This window comes from Fukomys damarensis, unplaced genomic scaffold (assembly GCF_012274545.1).
Source record: "Fukomys damarensis isolate Sample0158 unplaced genomic scaffold, DMR_v1.0_HiC HiC_scaffold_36, whole genome shotgun sequence".
In the NCBI taxonomy this organism is placed as follows: Eukaryota; Metazoa; Chordata; class Mammalia; order Rodentia; family Bathyergidae; genus Fukomys; species Fukomys damarensis.
Genome location: NW_022900948.1, coordinates 28,759,849 through 28,778,285, shown reverse-complemented (window position 1 = coordinate 28,778,285; position 18,437 = coordinate 28,759,849). Strand labels below are relative to the sequence as shown.

Here is an 18,437-nt window from a genome sequence, read left to right as displayed (position 1 = left end):
GCCTTATTAATTAATATCTTCCTCCCTTCCAGTGCTGTGCTGGCAGGGGAACTCAGGGCCTCATTCATGCTCAGCAAACACTCTGCCACTGAGCTATGCCCACACCCCTGCCATTTAAATTATTTTTGCATTTTAGAAGAAACAAATAAGAAAACCAGAAACCATATAAAATCTTAATCAACTGACAATTTTCCAAGTCCAAATCCTTTATTGAACCAACCCAGCTTTTCAAATGTATTTCTAAGTAGTATCCATAATACACTTTGAAGCCAAAATTTTTGCTTCTGCTGGGGGCAGTGCCATTTCTGTTGAGAGGGGCATGAGCTGGGGATTTAGCTCAGTGGTGCCATGCCTCCCTTGCAAACTCAAGGTCTTGAGTTCAATCCCCAATACCAGGAAAATAAAATGATGTTTTATTTCTCAGGCTGCGGATGTAGCTCAGTGTTAACTGCTGCCTGCCTCACCAGCACAAGGTCTTGAGTTCAATCTCTGCCCCCCCACCAAAGGCATAAGTTTTGAGCAAGCTAGAATGACAAAATAATTCTTAACTGTCTTTCAAAAAAGCACTAACTTGACTTTCTTGTATTGCAGGCTTTCTTAGAAATGGCTTCTGAGGAAGCTGCTGTTACTATGGTAAATTATTATACTCCAGTTACCCCTCATCTTCGAAGCCAGCCTGTTTATATTCAGTATTCCAATCACAGAGAACTTAAGACTGACAGTCTGCCTAATCAAGCTGTAAGTATTAAAGGCATCTGTATACATAAGCATAAGAACACATGATATCATAACTTTAAATTAATTTTCTGTACATTAGAGAGGAACTGTGTCATTTTCTACATTTTGGGATATATTATTACTCAAGATTGTGTATATAATTTCTCCTAAGGCCTAAGAGTAAAGGCAGTGAGTGCCATTTAGAAATTTGGAAAAAATATATATTTGAAGTTTTGGTATTAGAAATGATAGATAATTTTGTCTTTTCTTTGAAACTATTTCTATAATAAAAAAAAATATTAAAGCTGGGTGTATAATGCATGCCTGTAATTCTAACTTCTCTGCGAGGCTGAGGTAGGAGGATTGCAACCTCAAGCTCAGCCTGGTCAACTTAATAGTTTAGCAAGATCCAGGCTCAAAATAAAAAATTTAAAAGGTGGAGAGGGAGGACTGGGGGCTGTAGTTCAGTGCCAAGGCCCTAGGTTCAGTTGTCTAGTGCCAGAAAAAACCATAAAGTAAACAAAGAATCTTGATGTTTTGAAACCTTTTCTTGATGTTATGGTCATATTTTCTTAACATAGAGAGTCACTTTGTAATTACAGTATTCAATGGCTGTATGTTACTCCTTTATTTAGGAGAGTCCTGGTTTATCTGTTTTTCTTTTGGTGAACATTGAAGTTGTTTTCTGTTTTGTGCTTTTATAAGTAGTTCTGAAATAACACATTTTTAGTATATTTACAGCATTATCTTACTACATTTCTGGGAGTAAAATTGCTAGGACAAACCATGTGCATATATTACATTTGATATATGCATGCAAAGTGTATTATAGATACTACATGAGTATTTTTTATAAAGATCATGTGTCTGCAGTTTTTACTGCTACTGATAGTGTATGGGCTAGTGATTTTCCCACCTATCTTTGTTAATATGACAAATGAGAAATTATATATTATTGTTTTACTTTTATTTAATAATTAGTAATGTACTATATTTCTATTAATGCAATTTCCTGCTACTTTTAAAATTATATATAATATAAAATTTCTCTTTTCAGCCATTTTAAGTGTATGTTTCTGTAGGGTTAAGTACATTCAAATAGTTATACAGCCACCACCACCACCATCCCTCTGCAGAACTTTTTCATCATCCCAAACTAAAACTGTCTGTCAATTAAATAATAACTTCCCCCTGGGTGTGGTCATGCACACCTGTAATCCCACACTTGGGAAGCCGAGGTAGGAGAATCTCTTGTGAGTTGAAGGTCAGCCTGGGCTACATACTGAGTTCAGGGCCAGTGTGAACTACAAAGGGCGATGACCCTGCCTCCAAAAAAAAAATAGTAATAATAATAATAACTTCCTGTTCTCTCCTCTCCTTAGTCTCTGGGACCTACCATTTTTCTTTCAGTCTCTATGAAGTTTTCTGCTTATGTAATTAAAAAATGTGTTTAAACATCTGGTAAACTCTTAAAGATTATCATAATACAATCTTTAAGATTTAAATGAACTGTATTGTAATATTTGTGTATTTTGGTTGGTTTATTTTGGTTTTTGAAACAGGGTCTTACTACATAGTCCAGGCTGGCCTTGGACTCAATATGTAGTCTAGCTTGACTCCAGATGATTCTCCTGTCTCAGTGTCCTGAGTGTTGAGATTACAGGCATGCACCACCAGCCCCAGCTGGTTACTTTTATTTTGATGTTTAAATCTTTGTCATCACATTATATCATATGCATACTCATCTTTATAATAGTGTGATTCATTATGGCTAGAGTTTGGAAGCAGTCCATATATCTATCAACAGATGAACAGATAAAGAAAATCTACACAGAGTGGAGTACTATTCTGTCATAAAGAAAGACAAACTCAAGGCATTTTTAGGAAAATGGATACACCTTCACACCATAAATGAAATGGATGTAAGCCTAAATCTCATGATTCCTTTCATATAAGAAACCCAGATTACAAATAAAAAGCAAAATAAAATATAGCTAATAGAAGTAGGAAGATCTTTCTCAGTGAGAAAGGAGATCAAGAGATGAAGAAAGCAAGAGGGCAGAGAGGGAAAGGGGATGAAAACAGGAATTATGATGTGTTACGTACATGTCTGAACGCCACACAAGGAATGTAAACATGTACTGCAAATATTAAAACTAAAACTTTGTTGTATTAGGAATAGTTTGAATGTGGAGAGTGTATATAGGGCTTTAGTCTTTTTTTAAATCCAAGATATATTTATTTTTTTAATAATGCATTTATTATATACTCATGGATTTGTATTTTTAGTTTTCCATCTACATATCATATGTGCTTACAGTAGACAGACACAGGCATACACACTTACTAGACATGTCTGTACATTCTGCTTGTGTGTCTTAGTCTGCCCTTGGGTGTACTGCTCAAATGGCACACATACCATGTCTAACCTGAACTAGCTTTTGTATTGTATTCTCCGTTCCTGCTCCATTCTCCAGTGTACATTGTAGCAAATGTATTGTAGGGTAAAATACTGTCTCTCTAGAAATTAACCAGTATTTCTTGTTTATCTCTCAAGCTATATTTTAGAATTTATTTGGTAATTCTTGTTGCCTAAAAAATACATTTGGAATAGCATAGACTTTATAAATTAATTTGGGAATAATGTACATACTGCTCTCTGATCCTTTTGAGAAGGAAGTTATATTTTATTTCTTTTACATCTCTCAATAGTTTTAAATTTTCTTTCAAGTCTTTCATTTGTCTCATTAGTGTATTCCTAAGTATATCAGTAAAAATCTTCAAGAAGACAAAATAATTTAATAAAAGTCTTAAAGATTGGATTATTCCAAAGGAAAACAATGAGAAATTCCAGTTGCTTGGCAACCAGAGCTGCCCAGATGACCTAGTTTATTCTTAGATAGCCTTGATTTCCTTCTCATACCATTTCCATTTTGTTATTTTTATGCAATTTTTGTGCATTTATCTTTCATAAAATGTTTTATTTAAGGTTCTGCAACAAACATGAATAAAAATTGAAGGTGCCTGTTTACATATATAAAAGTACCATTTTTCTTTGTATTTAAACAGCCCCAGGAAACTAATAGATGAGTTTCTTTTCCTTTTGTTCTCTGAATAGAAGTTTATCCCAACACATACACGCAACTTCTTTCTAACCCATGGGCATTCTTGTTAGATTGACTGATAAATATCAAGTAATTCTCTCTTTCTTTCTTTCTCCCCCCCCCAACCTGGACTAGGCGTTCATACTGAGCAACATGCCCATCCCTTTTATGTTTCTTACTAGATCTTGCTAGATACAGGGTCTTACTAGATCCATGCTGGCTTTGATCCTTCTGCCTCTGACTCCCAGAGTGTCGGGATGACAGGCTTGAGCCACCATGCCCAGCTTGTCTCCCTGATTTAAACTTAAAATCATAATCATAAAACTTAATCATGTTTTGAAGTTAAACATTTTTTTGTTTTTGTTCTTGCTTTTGTTTTTTGATTTATTGAGACAGAGTCTCTCTGTGTCGTTCAGGCTGGCCTTGTATTCACTATGTAGCCTAGGATGGCCTTGAACTCATGGCAATCCTACTGCTGTAGCACCGCCCCCCCCTTCCCCAGTGCTAGGATTACAGGTGTGCACTACCACCACACCTGACAGGAAATTCAACATTTGAGAAGTGATTATATTAATGGAAGTTGCTGTATATATGGTTTTCTTGAAGTTTACAAATTTGCAAAGAGTGGAACCTTGGGAAGGTTTCCCCTTAAAAATGTTCCCTAAAGAAACCAAAACTGGTTAATTGCTTAAGAACTATACATTTGCTGTATGCTAATTTCATATCTTCTTGACATTAGAAATGTCTTCTGAATATTATTTTAGCAAGCTTAAATTTTACATAAAGTATATCTCCTTTTCCTGATTTAAAATCTTTTGAAAAGTGTAGACAATTTATTTTCTAGAATATCTTTCAATTGAGTTTTTCTCATGTTTCTTCATGATTCAATTCAGGGTATGTCTTTGACAACTAGTTATATAATGGAAATAGTATTCTTGTTACATAATAAGAGGTAGCATAGAATTTCAGTTCTATTACTGATAACATGCTTTTTGGTTACTTGATTAGGCTGGTGTTTGCCTGGTTTCTATAAAGTCACTAGATTTGTCCTAAGTATTCATAGATGGGTGTAATTCCAGAACTCTTCCCCCATACCAAAATCCAAGGAAGCTCAAGACAATTACATAAAATCAAGTAATATTTGTGTGTGATGTGTGTACATCCTTTTATATACTTTAAAGCACTTCTAGATTGCGTACATTGCCTAATATAGTGTACATGCTGTATAAATAGTTATACTGTGTTGTTCGGGGACTAATGACTCAAAAAAGTCCATATGTGTTTAGTACAAATGCAATATTTTTTTCTCTGGATAGTTTCAATCCACAGTTGAATGCAGGACCTGCAAATAGAGAGAGCCAACTGTACTTGAAGAGAGAGGAATAGGGCTGGAGGTACACAGCTCAGTGGTAGAGTGCTTGCCTAGCATGTGTTATGTTCTGGGTTCCATCTCCAGCACTACAAAGGAAAAAATTAAAAAAGAAAAAAAGGAGGAATAGAATTTTGTGATTAGGTATTTTAAGACAAACACACTGTTTATTTTGGTGCTCAAATTATCCCAGACTTGGCCAGTAGGAGCCCTTTCAAGTTAACTTCAGTATCCTTTTGACATATCTTCATTGTTTTTTCAATGCTTCCTTGCATTTTGACTAAAACAAAAACATAACAGAAATATTTCACACTCATCTTGTGTTTTACCTGCAGTTCATTTGATTCATTCATTCTTCCATTTCTCTCTTTTTCTTCTCCCTCCTCCCCCTTTCCCCCTCTCTCTGTACCTGTTTGCATGCATGTTTACACTCCTTCTGTGGAATTAATACATGTATATAACACATCATAATTCTTTTTTTTATCCCCTTTCCCTCCCTTTCACTCTTCTCCCTTCCTCTCCTTCCATCCTTTGATCCCCTTCTCATTTGAGAAAGATTTGTCTCCCTACTTTCTGTTGTCTTTTATTTTGCTTTTTATTTATTATTTGGGTTTCTCATAAAAGAAGCTGTGAGATATTTAAGCTTGTGTGTCTGATTTATTTCACTTAACATTATGGTCTCAAAGTATATCCATTTTCCTACAGATAACTTTTTTTTTTTTTGGTTTTGGTTTTTGTTTTTTGAGACAGGGTCTTGAACTCACAGTGATCCTCCTGCCTCAGCCGCCCAAGTGCTGGGATTATAGGCAAGTGCCACCACGCCCGGCCAGATGATTTTTAAATTATCTTTCTTTTAGACAGAATAGTACTCCATTGTATATAAATACTGCATTTGCTTTATCCATTAATCTGTTGATGAACATAGGCACCTTCCGAGATTTAGCTGTTATGAATTGTGCTGCTATAAACATGGGTATTGTGCCATAAATCACTGTGCCATGATATCTTTAACGCTTTTAGGAGGATACCTAGGAGGGGAATAACTGGGTCAAATGAAATTTCTAGGTTTAGTCTTTTGAGGAATCTACATACTGGTTTCCATAGTGGTTGTACTAGTTTACATTCCCACCAACAGTGTAGAAAGGTTCCTTTTTCCTCGCAGCCCTACCAGCATGTGTTAATTGATTTCTTGGTTTTTGTTTCGGTACTGGGGATTGAACTCAGGACCTTGTGTTTGGGAGGCAAGCGCTGCTGCTGGAACCACTAAGCTAAATCCACAGCCCTATTACTTGATTTCTTGCTGATAGCCATTCTGAGTTAAGATAGAGTCTTAGTATTTCGTTAATTTGCATTTCTCAAATGGCCAGAGATGTTCAGCATTTCTTTCTGTATTTATTGGCCACTTGTGCTCCTGTAACATATCATTTCATTTCACTTGCCCATTTTTTGATTTGGTCTTTTTGGGGGACTAATTTTTTGAGTGGTTTATGTATTCAAGACATTAGTCTGTCTGAGAAATAACTGGCAAGTTCCCCCTCTCATTCTAAAGGTTTTCTTTTCATTCTGTTGGGTTTTTTGTTTTGCTGTGCCCAAGTTTAATTTGTTACAATTTGTTGATTCTTGGTACTATTTTCTTTGCAACTGGGATTCTGTCCAGGAAGTCCTTGTCTACTGCAATGACTCAAGAATTGTACTCATCTTATCTTCCAGTAAGTTGTCTTTATTTTAATATTTAGTTACTTGGTCTATTTTGATTTTAGTTTAGTACACAATGAGAGACATGGGTCTAGATTCAATCTTCTGCAGGTGGGTAGTCAGTTTTCCCAGCACCACTTACTAAAGTGTCTTTCTTTCCTTCATTGTATGATTTTGTCAAAGATTAAATAGTTGAATGTCCTTGGGGTTGTTTCTGCACCCTTTATGCTCTTCCATTGATCCTCCTGTCTGTTTTTGTACCACTTGTATTTCTGTAATACAACTTCAGGTCTAGGTGCCTCTCACTTTGCTTTTGTTACCCAGGTTTGCTTTTACTATTCTGGGTCTCTTCCAGTTCCATATGAGTTTTAGGATTGTTTTCTCCAGTTCTGTGAATACTGTGTGGAATTTTGATTGCGATTACCTTAAATCTGTGTATCAGTTTTGGAAGTATGGCCATTTTGACTATATTGGTTCTGCCTGTCTATGATCTGGAACTATCTTTCCATTTTCTGATGGCCTCCTTGATTTCATTTTTCAGCATATTGTGGTGTTTGTTGTATAAGTCTTTCATTTCCTTAGTTTAGTTAATTCCTAAGTATTTAATTTTTCTTGGTACTAATGTGAATGCTATTTTTCCTAATTTCTTTCTCAGTGGGTTCATTATTAGTGTATAGGAACCCTATTGATTTTTATGTGTTGATTTTATATTCTGCTGCATTACTGAATTTGTTTATTGTAAGAATCTTTTGGTGGATTATTTGGGTCTTTTATATGTTTGCAAATAATGATAATTTTACTTTTTTCCTATCCACATTCCTTTTATTTCTTTTCTTGCCTAATTGCTCTCTCTAATGTTTTCAAGCATTGCGTTGAACAGGGTGGTGATAGTGGATATCCTTGTCTTATTCCTGATTGTAGAGAAAAAGCTTTCAGTTTTCCCCCATTTAATATGTTAACAGTAGATTTGTCATAAATTGCCTTCATCAGACTGAGATAAGGTCCATCTTTACCAATTTTTTTAGTGTTTTTTTGTCATGAAACGATGTTGGATTTTCTGTATTTGAGATGATCATGTGATTTTTTTTTTTAAACTTTGCTTCTGTTTGATGTATTAATTTTATTGATGTGTGTGTGTTGAACCGTTCTTACATCTGTGGATGAAGCCTATTTGGTCATGATATATGATCTTTTTAATGATTCATTGCATTCTGTTTACCAGTATCTTGTTGAGGATTTTTGAATTTATATTCATTAAAGAGATTGGCCTATAGTTTTCTGTTTTGGTTGGGCCCTTGTCTGGTTTTGGAATGAGGGTAGCGATACCTTCTATGATTTTGGGACTGTTTCTTCCTTTTTAACTTTCAATAAAGAGCTTGAGGAATATTGGTGGTAGATCTTCCTGATGTTTTTGTAGAATACAGCAGCGAATCCATCCAGACCTGGGCTTTTCTCAGTTTGTAGGTTTTTTCCTAACTGCTTCAGTTTCATTGCCTGTTACTAGATTATTCAGGGTTTTAAAATCTTCTTGGTTCAGTTTTCATAATTCATATATATCTAGGAATCTCTCAATTTCTTGTGGATTCTCCCATTTATTAGCATAGAGGTTTGTAAAGTGGTTGTTAATAATCTTTTGGCGGGGTGTGGTGGTGCATGCCTGGAATCCCAGCACTTGGGAGGCTGAGACAGGAGGATTGCTGTGAGTTTGAAGCTAGCTTGGGGGCTATACAGTGAGTTCAAGGTCAGCCTGAACTACACAGCAAGACACTGTCTGAAAAAAAGCCATGCGTTAGTATGCCCTAGGTCCTTTTAGTGGAGGATGACATTTAGAAGTTTGTTTGCCTATCCTTTCTTGGATACTTGGTAACCCTTGCCAGGTTTATCCCTACATTGAATTACCTCCTTAGCCTGCTCACGCTCTTGCCTCTGTATCTCCTTACTCCCTCCTTAGGTACCCCTTCTTTACCTTACTTAAGCTGTCTTCGCCACGCTGGCACCTTTTTCCACGTGGACCTCCTCCTGACTGTCCTTGAGCTCTTCGTGTCTTGCCAGGCTGCCTTCCCCTGGTTGCCCTTACTCTTCTCATGCTCCTTAGGTTCTGATATAAAACATTGAGTCCCCTACACACTAGATTCCTTCTTTACCTTGTTTTAGCTTAGGTTCCTATTGGCCAGGCAGCCCTGCCATATGCTTTCCTCGCCTCGTTCAGGCTCTGATGTTTCATTTCAAGAGGCTTAACTATGTGGATGACCCCCTGTCCCTACTGTGAACCACCACTGTACCTCCTCTCCTCGTTTGCATCACCTTATACCACTCTAAAGCCATACCTGCTTTAGAACTGGGTTGTTCAAGAAGGGAAAGAAAGAGAAGAGTGAAAGAGGACAAGCTTGAGTGACTTTTAAAAATGTGTTCTTTAATATTCTTTCAGGCCCTCCCGTTGTATTTTTTAAATTAGGAAATTAAAATTACATCCAAATTTTTCTTTTTTTCCCCATATTTTTTCATCTTTTCAAATAAACTTTCACAACCTGGTTTTTTTTGTTTGTTTGTTTGGTGTTTCAAGACAGGGTCAATCTACTATTTGGTTCTGACTGGCCTTGAACTCACTATATAGCCCAGAATGGTTTCAAATTTTTAGTGATCCTCCTGCCTCAGCTTTCCCAGTGCTGGGACTATAGTCATGTACCACCATGCCCGGCCTTTTAAGCAACTTTTTTACACACTATATCACTACGATGAGAGGGTGGGTCTTAACTCTTAGTCTACTTAAAAGCAGGATATGTGTGTCCAGATAAAGTGTGTGTGTGTGTGTGTTTGTGTGTGTGTGTTTGTGTACACATGTGTATTAGTTTTAAAATATGGGTCCCTGGCTGGGCATGGTGATGTACACCTGTAATCTCAGCACTCAGGATGCCAAGGCAGAAGAATTGCTGTGCGTTGAGGCCAGCCTGAGCCACACAGTGAGTTCAAAGCCAGCCTGAACTAATAACAAGACTTTGACTCAAAAAATAAAAAAATAGAATATGGATCCCTATTACTTCTTACTGTTTACATCAACTCATTTTTCTTTTAGGATTCATATAATGCCTCTGTGTAATCAAAAACTGATTTTGAATTGTTCTCTAGAGAGCTCAAGCTGCACTGCAGGCTGTCAGTGCTGTCCAGTCAGGAAATCTGGCCCTTCATGGAGCTCCTTCAAATGAAGCCACAGTCCTACCTGGGCAGAGTCCTGTACTCCGAATAATCATTGAAAACCTCTTTTACCCTGTTACTCTGGAAGTTCTTCATCAGGTAAGGAGGAGTACTCTTACAAAATCAGAGTCATATGTGGATTTTGCAACTTTTGATGTGTAATATTTAGTTCTTTACGTTATTGCTTTTATATAATGTATTTGTTTAAATAAAATGAAAAAGTCTTGATAAATCTTCATTTGTATCATGGCTGTATTACATGTATCATGTTAAATATTGGCTGAGGTTCAATATAACCTGTATAAACTATCTAGTTTAATATACGTGAACGGTCTTGATAAAAGACATTTTGCCAAAACATGGCTAATAATATTTTAAATTTTAAAACTGGTAGGTCATTGTGGGCTGGGGATTTAGCTCAGTGGCACTGTGCCTGCCTTGAAAACACAAGGTCCTGAGTTCGATCCCCAGTACCGCCACCCCCCAAAAAACTAAAAAAAACTGATAGGTCATGTAGTTAAATAAGTTCCTCTGAATAAAATGGAAACTCAGATAACTGGTGAATATTGACTATTATAGAGAATAAGGAACCATTTGAAACTCTTGTCTCCTGATATAAAGTCCAGTGTTTTACTTTTGAATGCTTACTATATTTTTAACTAATATTCTATACTTATATATCCTGAGAATATGCATTTATTTGCTAACTGTATGTTTGACATCTAGCTCCAAAACCTTAGTCAGTTTTTGTCTTGTTTAGCTATCTGTTAACTCTATTTCATTGTACTTACAAACCCATATACAGATACTCTTGGTTTCATGACTGAGTTCCAGTCCTATGACTAGGTTTTTAGCTGAATTGGTTGCTAAATTAGGAATCATTTGCAGAATATACATTATAAGAGATATTCAGAACAAAGAAATTGCTAAAGGAAGCTCCAACTTGATGACTTGGCTTTTATTTGTATAACTCTTATGTGCAATACTGTTATATTTAATAACATAAAACTGTACTACTGTATAGTCAGAAAAAATTACAGTGCTGTATAAACAAGGTGTACTGTGCAAAGAGAGACTTTGAGGCTCTTTAAAGATGTACAGAACTGTACAAAGAAAGATGGCTCGTGAGTCTGAAGAGTCATTAAGTAGGTCGTTAAACAAGTGATATCTGCATTAAAACATGATTTATGCTTACTTTCATTTACCTTTGTCATATCTTCTGATTTGTTCTTTGTGTTGTAGGAGATGTGTGTGCATATGTATTTAAAAATTGAAATACGTTATATCCTGTTCTCACATTTTTACACATAAGGACATTGGAGTTCTTACAAGTTCATTTATTTTCCCATAGCTGTTACACTAATGTAGTGCGCACACGTTTACCAGTACAGTATGATCTTGTACCACGTATATAAAAATTAAATATAACCATTAATGGGCTGGTTGTGTTCCCTTTTGGTAGTTTTCTGAGTGCCATTTTCAAAGTAGATGTATTTGTTTTTGTTTCTTTTATTTGTAAGTAACTGATTTTATTGACATTTATTTGGTCATTGCAACCATTTTGGGTTTTTTATTTGGTTTTGGTTTTTGTTGGTAACAGGAATTGAACTCAGAACCATATGTTTGCCAGACAGGAGTGGTGCCACTGAGCTAAATCCCCAGCTTTTTTTTAAACAAAACTTTTATTGCTACCTTTTAGATATACACAATAACACTCAATATAGGGAATTTGCACCTACACATGATATACTCTGCCCCTTGCCTCTCTCCCCTTCATTCCCCTCACTGTGTACAAAAACTTTGTTTCCATTTTTTCCTTCTATTTTCACTTTTCATGTCCTTTCCTTCCTCCCCCTCCCTCCCTTGTTGCCCTTCCCAGTTGAACATTCTCTTCTCATTTCCCAGTATCTGTTATACTTCCAAAATAGCTGTATTTGTAAAGCTTGTCCTAAGGAAGACTTTACACTATTCACAGTCACTGTTGTTCCCTAAAGGAGTTCACCAGTTGCTTAAGTAATTGGTTTAATTGTTCTGGTGAATTTTCTTTTTTCCTGTTTACCCTAAAGTGATATTGAACCCTGTGTTATTCATCAGCAGTTTGTTTTTGCATTTGCTACTGTACCTTTGTAGCTTGCGTCATGTTTGTTTGAAATGCTGGGGACTGAACTCAGAACCTTAACATTCAGCTATGTCCCCAGCCACTTTTTAAAAATTTTTATTTTGAGACAAGGTCTTCCTAAGCCTAAGTTGCCTAAGCTGGGCTTGAATTTGGTAATCCTCCTGCCTCAGCCTCCCATAAGCTACCTACCTACCTTCCTTACTTACTTCTTTCCTTTGATTGAACTTGGGACCTTGCGCTTGTGAGACAGGTGGCAGCACCACTGAGCTGAATTGTTACCAACTGAAAACTCAACCTGTGTACTACAAAGTTTCTTGGTGCAATACAGATGTAGTTCACAATAGTGTTTTCATGTATTCCATCACTTCCAAGTAAATAAAATGGTTAAATATCTCCTGTTCTGATTAGATTTTGCTGTTATTAAGCATTATGTCATCAGTGTCCTGAATAGGCAGTTGGTCTTGCTTTTTATTTACCAGAAAGAAACCTTAACAGACTCTATCGTAAAACACAGGTCACAAAATAGATAAACTGGACCACCTCAAAATTCTGTGCATCACCTGGTTGTGGTGGTGCACATCTGCAGTCCTGGCACTCTGGAAAGCTGAGGCAGGGGGTTGCAAAGTCAAGCCCAGTCTGAGCAGCTTAGCAAGACCCTATTTTAAAATTAAAAACATAAATAAAAAGATCTAGGGATGTAAGTTAGAGGGAAGGCCCTGTGTTCAATGCCCATACCAAAAACAGCAACAAATTGTGCATCAAAGCACAATTCAACAGAGCGAAAAAAGCAACCAAAAATATCCAAAATCTATAAAGAACTCCTACAACTAAACAGAAGTGATTCATTTTAAAAATAGGCAAAAGACTTAAATAGACATTTCTACAAAGAAAATAATCTAAAAGCTAGTAAGCATGTGAAAAAATGATCAGTATTTAATTGTGAGGTAAAGTATATCTTTTTTCATAAAGTCAGTGTCTTTTGTCTGTTGTTCGCTCCTGAGTTCACAGTGGTTAGAAGAGTGCCCTGTGATGTGAATATTTGTTGAAACAGTAGAACACCTTATGGTTAAACCTCTTTTGGTTTTTTTCTACAGAACCTCTTCAGAAGTAGATGCTGATTAACAGGGAAAAATAGTTGAATGACTCTCTTTCTTCCATTCTAATGCTTTGTAACAGCTATCCCATGCAATCAATTAATTCTTTCTTTTTTTGGTACTGGAGATTGAAGGCAGGACCTTGCACTTGCGAGACAGGCAGCGAGCGGTACCATTGATCTAAATCCCTGGCCCATAATCAGTTAATTCTTATTGTAGCTTCCTATGTGTCATTTATGTATGCTATGAAAAAAAATAGGTTACTTGTTTGAGTGTTTTGTTTTTCAGACGCTGTTTTAAGACATGGCATGGATATTGAAACACAAATATTTTACACTTTTTTCCAGATATTTTCTAAATTTGGCACAGTCTTGAAGATTATCACCTTTACAAAGAATAATCAATTTCAAGCGCTGCTTCAGTATGCTGACCCAGTGAATGCACATTATGCCAAAATGGTAATTAATATTTTTTCAGTTTTCAGTGGTTAATCATTTACTTTAGTATACCTAGAGAAAGACATCATACTTAAGTATACTTTCTTTTCTTTAATTATGGTAAAATGTACACAACACCATATTTACTATTTTAACCATTTTAAACTGTATAGATCCATATGTTCTTTTTTCTAAGCTAAAAGTTAGTTACTTTCTTTTTTTTTTTCGGTACCGGGGATCGAACTTGGAGCCTTGCACTTGCGAGGCAGGCTGTGGGACCACTGAACTAAATCCCCAGCCCAAGTTAGATACTTTATTTAAAGGAAATCATTTCGAATCTGCCACCTCTGAGAACTGATAGACTTACTCCTTTTGTCATATTTAGAATCTGGAGTTGAGCACAGGTATTACTGATGTAATCTAGTAAAGTAGCTTTTTACCCTTTGTCCTTCATTTATTTCAATTAAGTTAGCCAAATAATTAATTTCACTTCTTTTGGTGAGGACATTAAGTGTTAAGAAATTTGCTGCTCTCAATTCATGTTGTCTTTTGTGGGGGGGCAGGTACATTAATATTTTACACATCTATTGAGATCTAATTGTCTTGTGTCAGTTTCTGAATCATTTCTAATTTCTGCTCAAAGATAGAAACTAAAGTGCATCATACTTCCGTGTGCTGTGCAGTATTGGCTCTCAGAAATATAGCTCTTATTTTTGCTGTACCTTCTACATGCATATGTTATAGGGTACCATTATGATGGCATATTTGTCAATGACTATAATGACTCATATTCACCTTATTTGTATGTACTTTGGTTTCTGGTATCTATTTTTATAAATTCAAGTATCGATAGAAGCTATAGTCAGCCACAAATATCCCATTGGTAAATTTTTATTCTTGCAAAGAGAGAGATGACTGGTCTTTGGTTACAACCGACCTCAAATTTCCCTGAGTTTTCTTTATTCATAGTTTCACAAGATAAATTGACAGACGAAAAAAAGCTGTAGATGATATTTTATATATTGTGGCTCTGACAAGTACCATTTACAAAAGCGTTGTTTCAGCTTAACCTGTATAAACTATACTAAGGTGAATTAAGTAAGACAGAATGTGAAGTTAACATATTTTTAAACGTTTGCTAATGTTTTAAAGAAGCAAAATGACCATAATAGTAGCTTAGTATTTCTATAGTACTACATCATAGTTGTACAGCCTTTTACATTTCTTTATTCATTTGATCCTACTGTAGGTAAGAGAGATGTTCTTATCCTAATTTTACAGATGAAAATTGAGACAGATTTTCTTTTTCTTCTCAGACTTAGAGTCAGTGATAGAAGTAAAAGTAAGACCTAGGTCTTTGTCTTTAAGTTCTGTGCTCCTTGCTTTTACCTGATTGCTACTCTGTGTCAAAGTAAAGGCTATTTGATTTATCAATGTTGTCTTGTCAAAACATCAGTGCCTTTGTCACATACTTTAGGCTCTGGATGGCCAGAATATCTATAATGCATGCTGCACTCTGCGTATTGACTTCTCCAAGCTCACCAGCCTTAATGTGAAATATAATAATGACAAAAGCAGAGACTTCACTCGCTTAGACCTTCCTTCTGGTGATGGCCAGCCATCTCTTGAACCCCCCATGGCTGCTGCTTTTGGTGAGTAGCTACTTTTTGGTTCAAAAAACAAGTTTTCTGAAGTAGTGAGTTTCATTTATTAATCTATGAAAGTCAACCCCTCTCCACTTTGGGTTCTCTCAGAATTTCTCAAGGATAGCAAGAATCATAGAATAAAATGTACCCATTAATTAAATCTTTTTAAAATTAAATCTTATATTAGGGAATTCTCTTAGTTGATAAACAAGTAAATGTTGGAAATAGAGTTACATATTTATTTTCTAACATTAATATTACTCATAAGCCACACAACTATTTGCTTCAGATTAGTCTTAAATGTTAACATTGATTTAAATATGTTAGCTTATTGTCAACAGGATTTTGACAACAATGCTTTCAAGAAAAATATTTTTCCCTTTTTAAATAGTGGTATTTTAATTCAGTGGCCCCAATTAGTCATGTGTTGTTCTTTTATTCAAAGGCTGTTTTTTTAAAAAAATCTTGATTTGAAGCCAGGCGTGGTGGCACATGCCTGTAATCTCAGCACTCGGGAGGCTGAGGCAGGAGGATCGCTGTGGGTTCGAGTCCAGCCTGGGCTACATAGTGAGTTCCAGGTCAGTCTCAACTACATAGTGAGACCCTGTCTCAAAAACCAAAAAAAGAAAAAAATCTTGGTTTGCCTTTAAGCATTAAAACTTCTGTCTTTACCTGGTTTATATTAAGTTGTATTTTGCATTAATAAAAATACATTATTTTAATGCCCTCAGAGCTTTGCTCTTTTATTTAAAAAAAAAAAAAACTTTTAAGAGGCTGAGGTTGTATGTAATTCAGCAGTAGAGAACTTGCCTAGTATGTGTGATGTCCTGGGATTGGTCCCTATCATCACCATCCTCATCATCATATAAACCTTTATATAAAGGAAAAGGCAATGGATGATGGCCCAGTTTGGATATATCATTGGGTTAATAAATTCTAATTTTGATAGCTCTCAAAGTGTAATTTGTTTTGATGAACAGTTAAACTTTAATATTTTCTGATTTCGGGCTGGGGATTTAGCTCAGTGGTACTGCTGACTGCAATTGTAAGGTCCCAAGTTCAATCCCCAGTACTCCTTTCTCTAAATACCAAATTGTTTCTCTGGTGTGAATAAACTATAATAGTACATAAGATCCTAATGATATAGTGGACAATGTGAAATAGGAAGAAAGGGGCTAAAGGTGTAGGGAAAGTGAGAAGGGTGGGGGAAAGGTAATAAGGGAAAAGAAAAAAATATGAGAAAGTGAAAAAATGGAAATGAAGTGTTTGTAAAGGCGGAGGGGAGGAGGGGAGGAGGCGTGAAGGGAGGGCAGGGACAAGGGGAAAAAATGAGAAACAAGATCTGTCATGTAGAGGTACAAGATCCCAATAATGAACGTAACTGTACTGTATACCTAGAACGTACCTATTTTCCTTTCTCCAGTTGTAGCTTTCCCAGGTAATACTTAGAATATTGGTAATTGAGACCTTAGTGTTTAATGCATCTTTTTTTATAGGCCAAAAAATTAAAGAGTGAAGACAACCAAGTGGTTATCCAAGATTTTATAGAAAATAGTTTGTAAATCTATTTTAATGTAAAAGCTTTTTTGTATTTATATTGTGATTTGGCAGAGCCATATGTTTTTATCATTACCTTTTCAATAACAAATGATAGAAATGGGGGAAAATTCAAGTTTGGCAAAATTTAGCTATCAGATATGGAGCTGCAATGGAAACAAAGTCTTTGTAAATAAGGGAGGGTGGAAAGGTTGAAGGAAGAGCAGTGAGAACTAAGATCTGTCATGTAAAGGAACAAGGTCCCAATGTTGAATGTAACTATTTTCTTAAAAAGTACCAATAAACTCAAATAATAAATGGAGCTGTAGTTATTTCAATAATTGAGTGTGTGTGTGTGTGTGTGTGTGTGTGTGTGTGTGTGTGTGTGTTTTGTTTTTTGGGGGGTGGTGGTGCTGGGGATTGAACTTGGAACCTTGTGCTTGCAAGGCAGGTGGTGGAACCACTGAGCTAAATCCCCGGCCCTTGAACATATATTTTTGGAGTAATGTTCTGTATAGTGGGAAGAGCACATTTAAAATAAATGGCTAAGAAGTTTGATTTCTGCACATAAAAATCAGAATGTTCAAATCTTTCAATTGTGTTATTAATAGGTCTTTAGTCATTGCAAAATAATGTCTTCACCCTAAAATTAGTGATTCATCAGAGAAAGATACTTTTTGTCTATGTTGTGAAAGCTTCTCTACTTTGCTTCTGATATTTGAAACAGTTCATTATTACTTTCCTTTATTCTCTTGGCTTCCAAAACACCATGCTTTCCTTACTTTCTTCCTATATCAGTAGCTATTCTTTAAGTTTTAAGGCTCACTCATAGGCTGTCTGTCCCTGATTGTAGTGATTTATGTTATACCTACAGGACAGCTTATAAAACAGGTAACTGTGTTTTTCTTGTGGGGGAGTATTAGGGATCGAACTTGGGACCTTGTGCTTGCAAGGTAGGTGGCAGAACCACTGAGCCAAATCCCCGGCACTCAGATGAATGTATTTTTAAAGACCCATGGTACTACCACTCAGGTTACAAAATGAACTGCTTATGCATACTGAAGAACTACCCTTGTACCCCTCTTTATGGATTATTTTCTTACCATGTCCCAAGATAAAACCCCCAATATGATTATTGTTTTTTGTTTGTTTGGTTGTTTTTTTTTTGGTATGGGGGAATTGAACTCCGGTCCTTGCACTTACAAGGCAGGCAGCGGAACCACTGAGCTAAATCCCTGGCCCTGATTATTGTTCTTCTACATTTGTGTTTTTTCCTGTTTAGTTTTTTATCTTTTAACTATATACTATGTATCTTAAATGCCAGTTTAAATTTTTACATTTATATTCAGAAATTCACATAAAAGGAATCATGCTATTTTTCTTTGTGACTTATTTCTGTCATATTAGACTTTTGTGATTTGTCTATACCCATACATGGAACTGTGGCTCATTCATTCTCAATAAAACAAAGTATATACTATCCTATTGATTGAATATACCACAGTTCATTATTAATAGACATTGGGAT

The 18,437-nt window shown here is 35.9% G+C and overlaps 1 protein-coding gene across 4 annotated transcripts in view; it reads left to right on the top strand.

Moving 5' to 3' along the window:
- The window catches only part of Ptbp3 (polypyrimidine tract binding protein 3), a 99,039-nt gene that overhangs the window by 50,782 nt on the left and 29,820 nt on the right, over window positions 1–18,437 (top strand). For all 4 annotated transcript variants that reach the window (XM_033759131.1, XM_010639344.3, XM_033759130.1 and 1 more), the window contains 4 exons: window positions 592–738; window positions 10,012–10,176; window positions 13,638–13,748; window positions 15,205–15,379. In XM_033759131.1, the coding sequence (XP_033615022.1) occupies window positions 592–738; window positions 10,012–10,176; window positions 13,638–13,748; window positions 15,205–15,379 (598 nt within the window). The remainder of the gene's footprint in view (window positions 1–591; window positions 739–10,011; window positions 10,177–13,637; window positions 13,749–15,204; window positions 15,380–18,437) is intronic.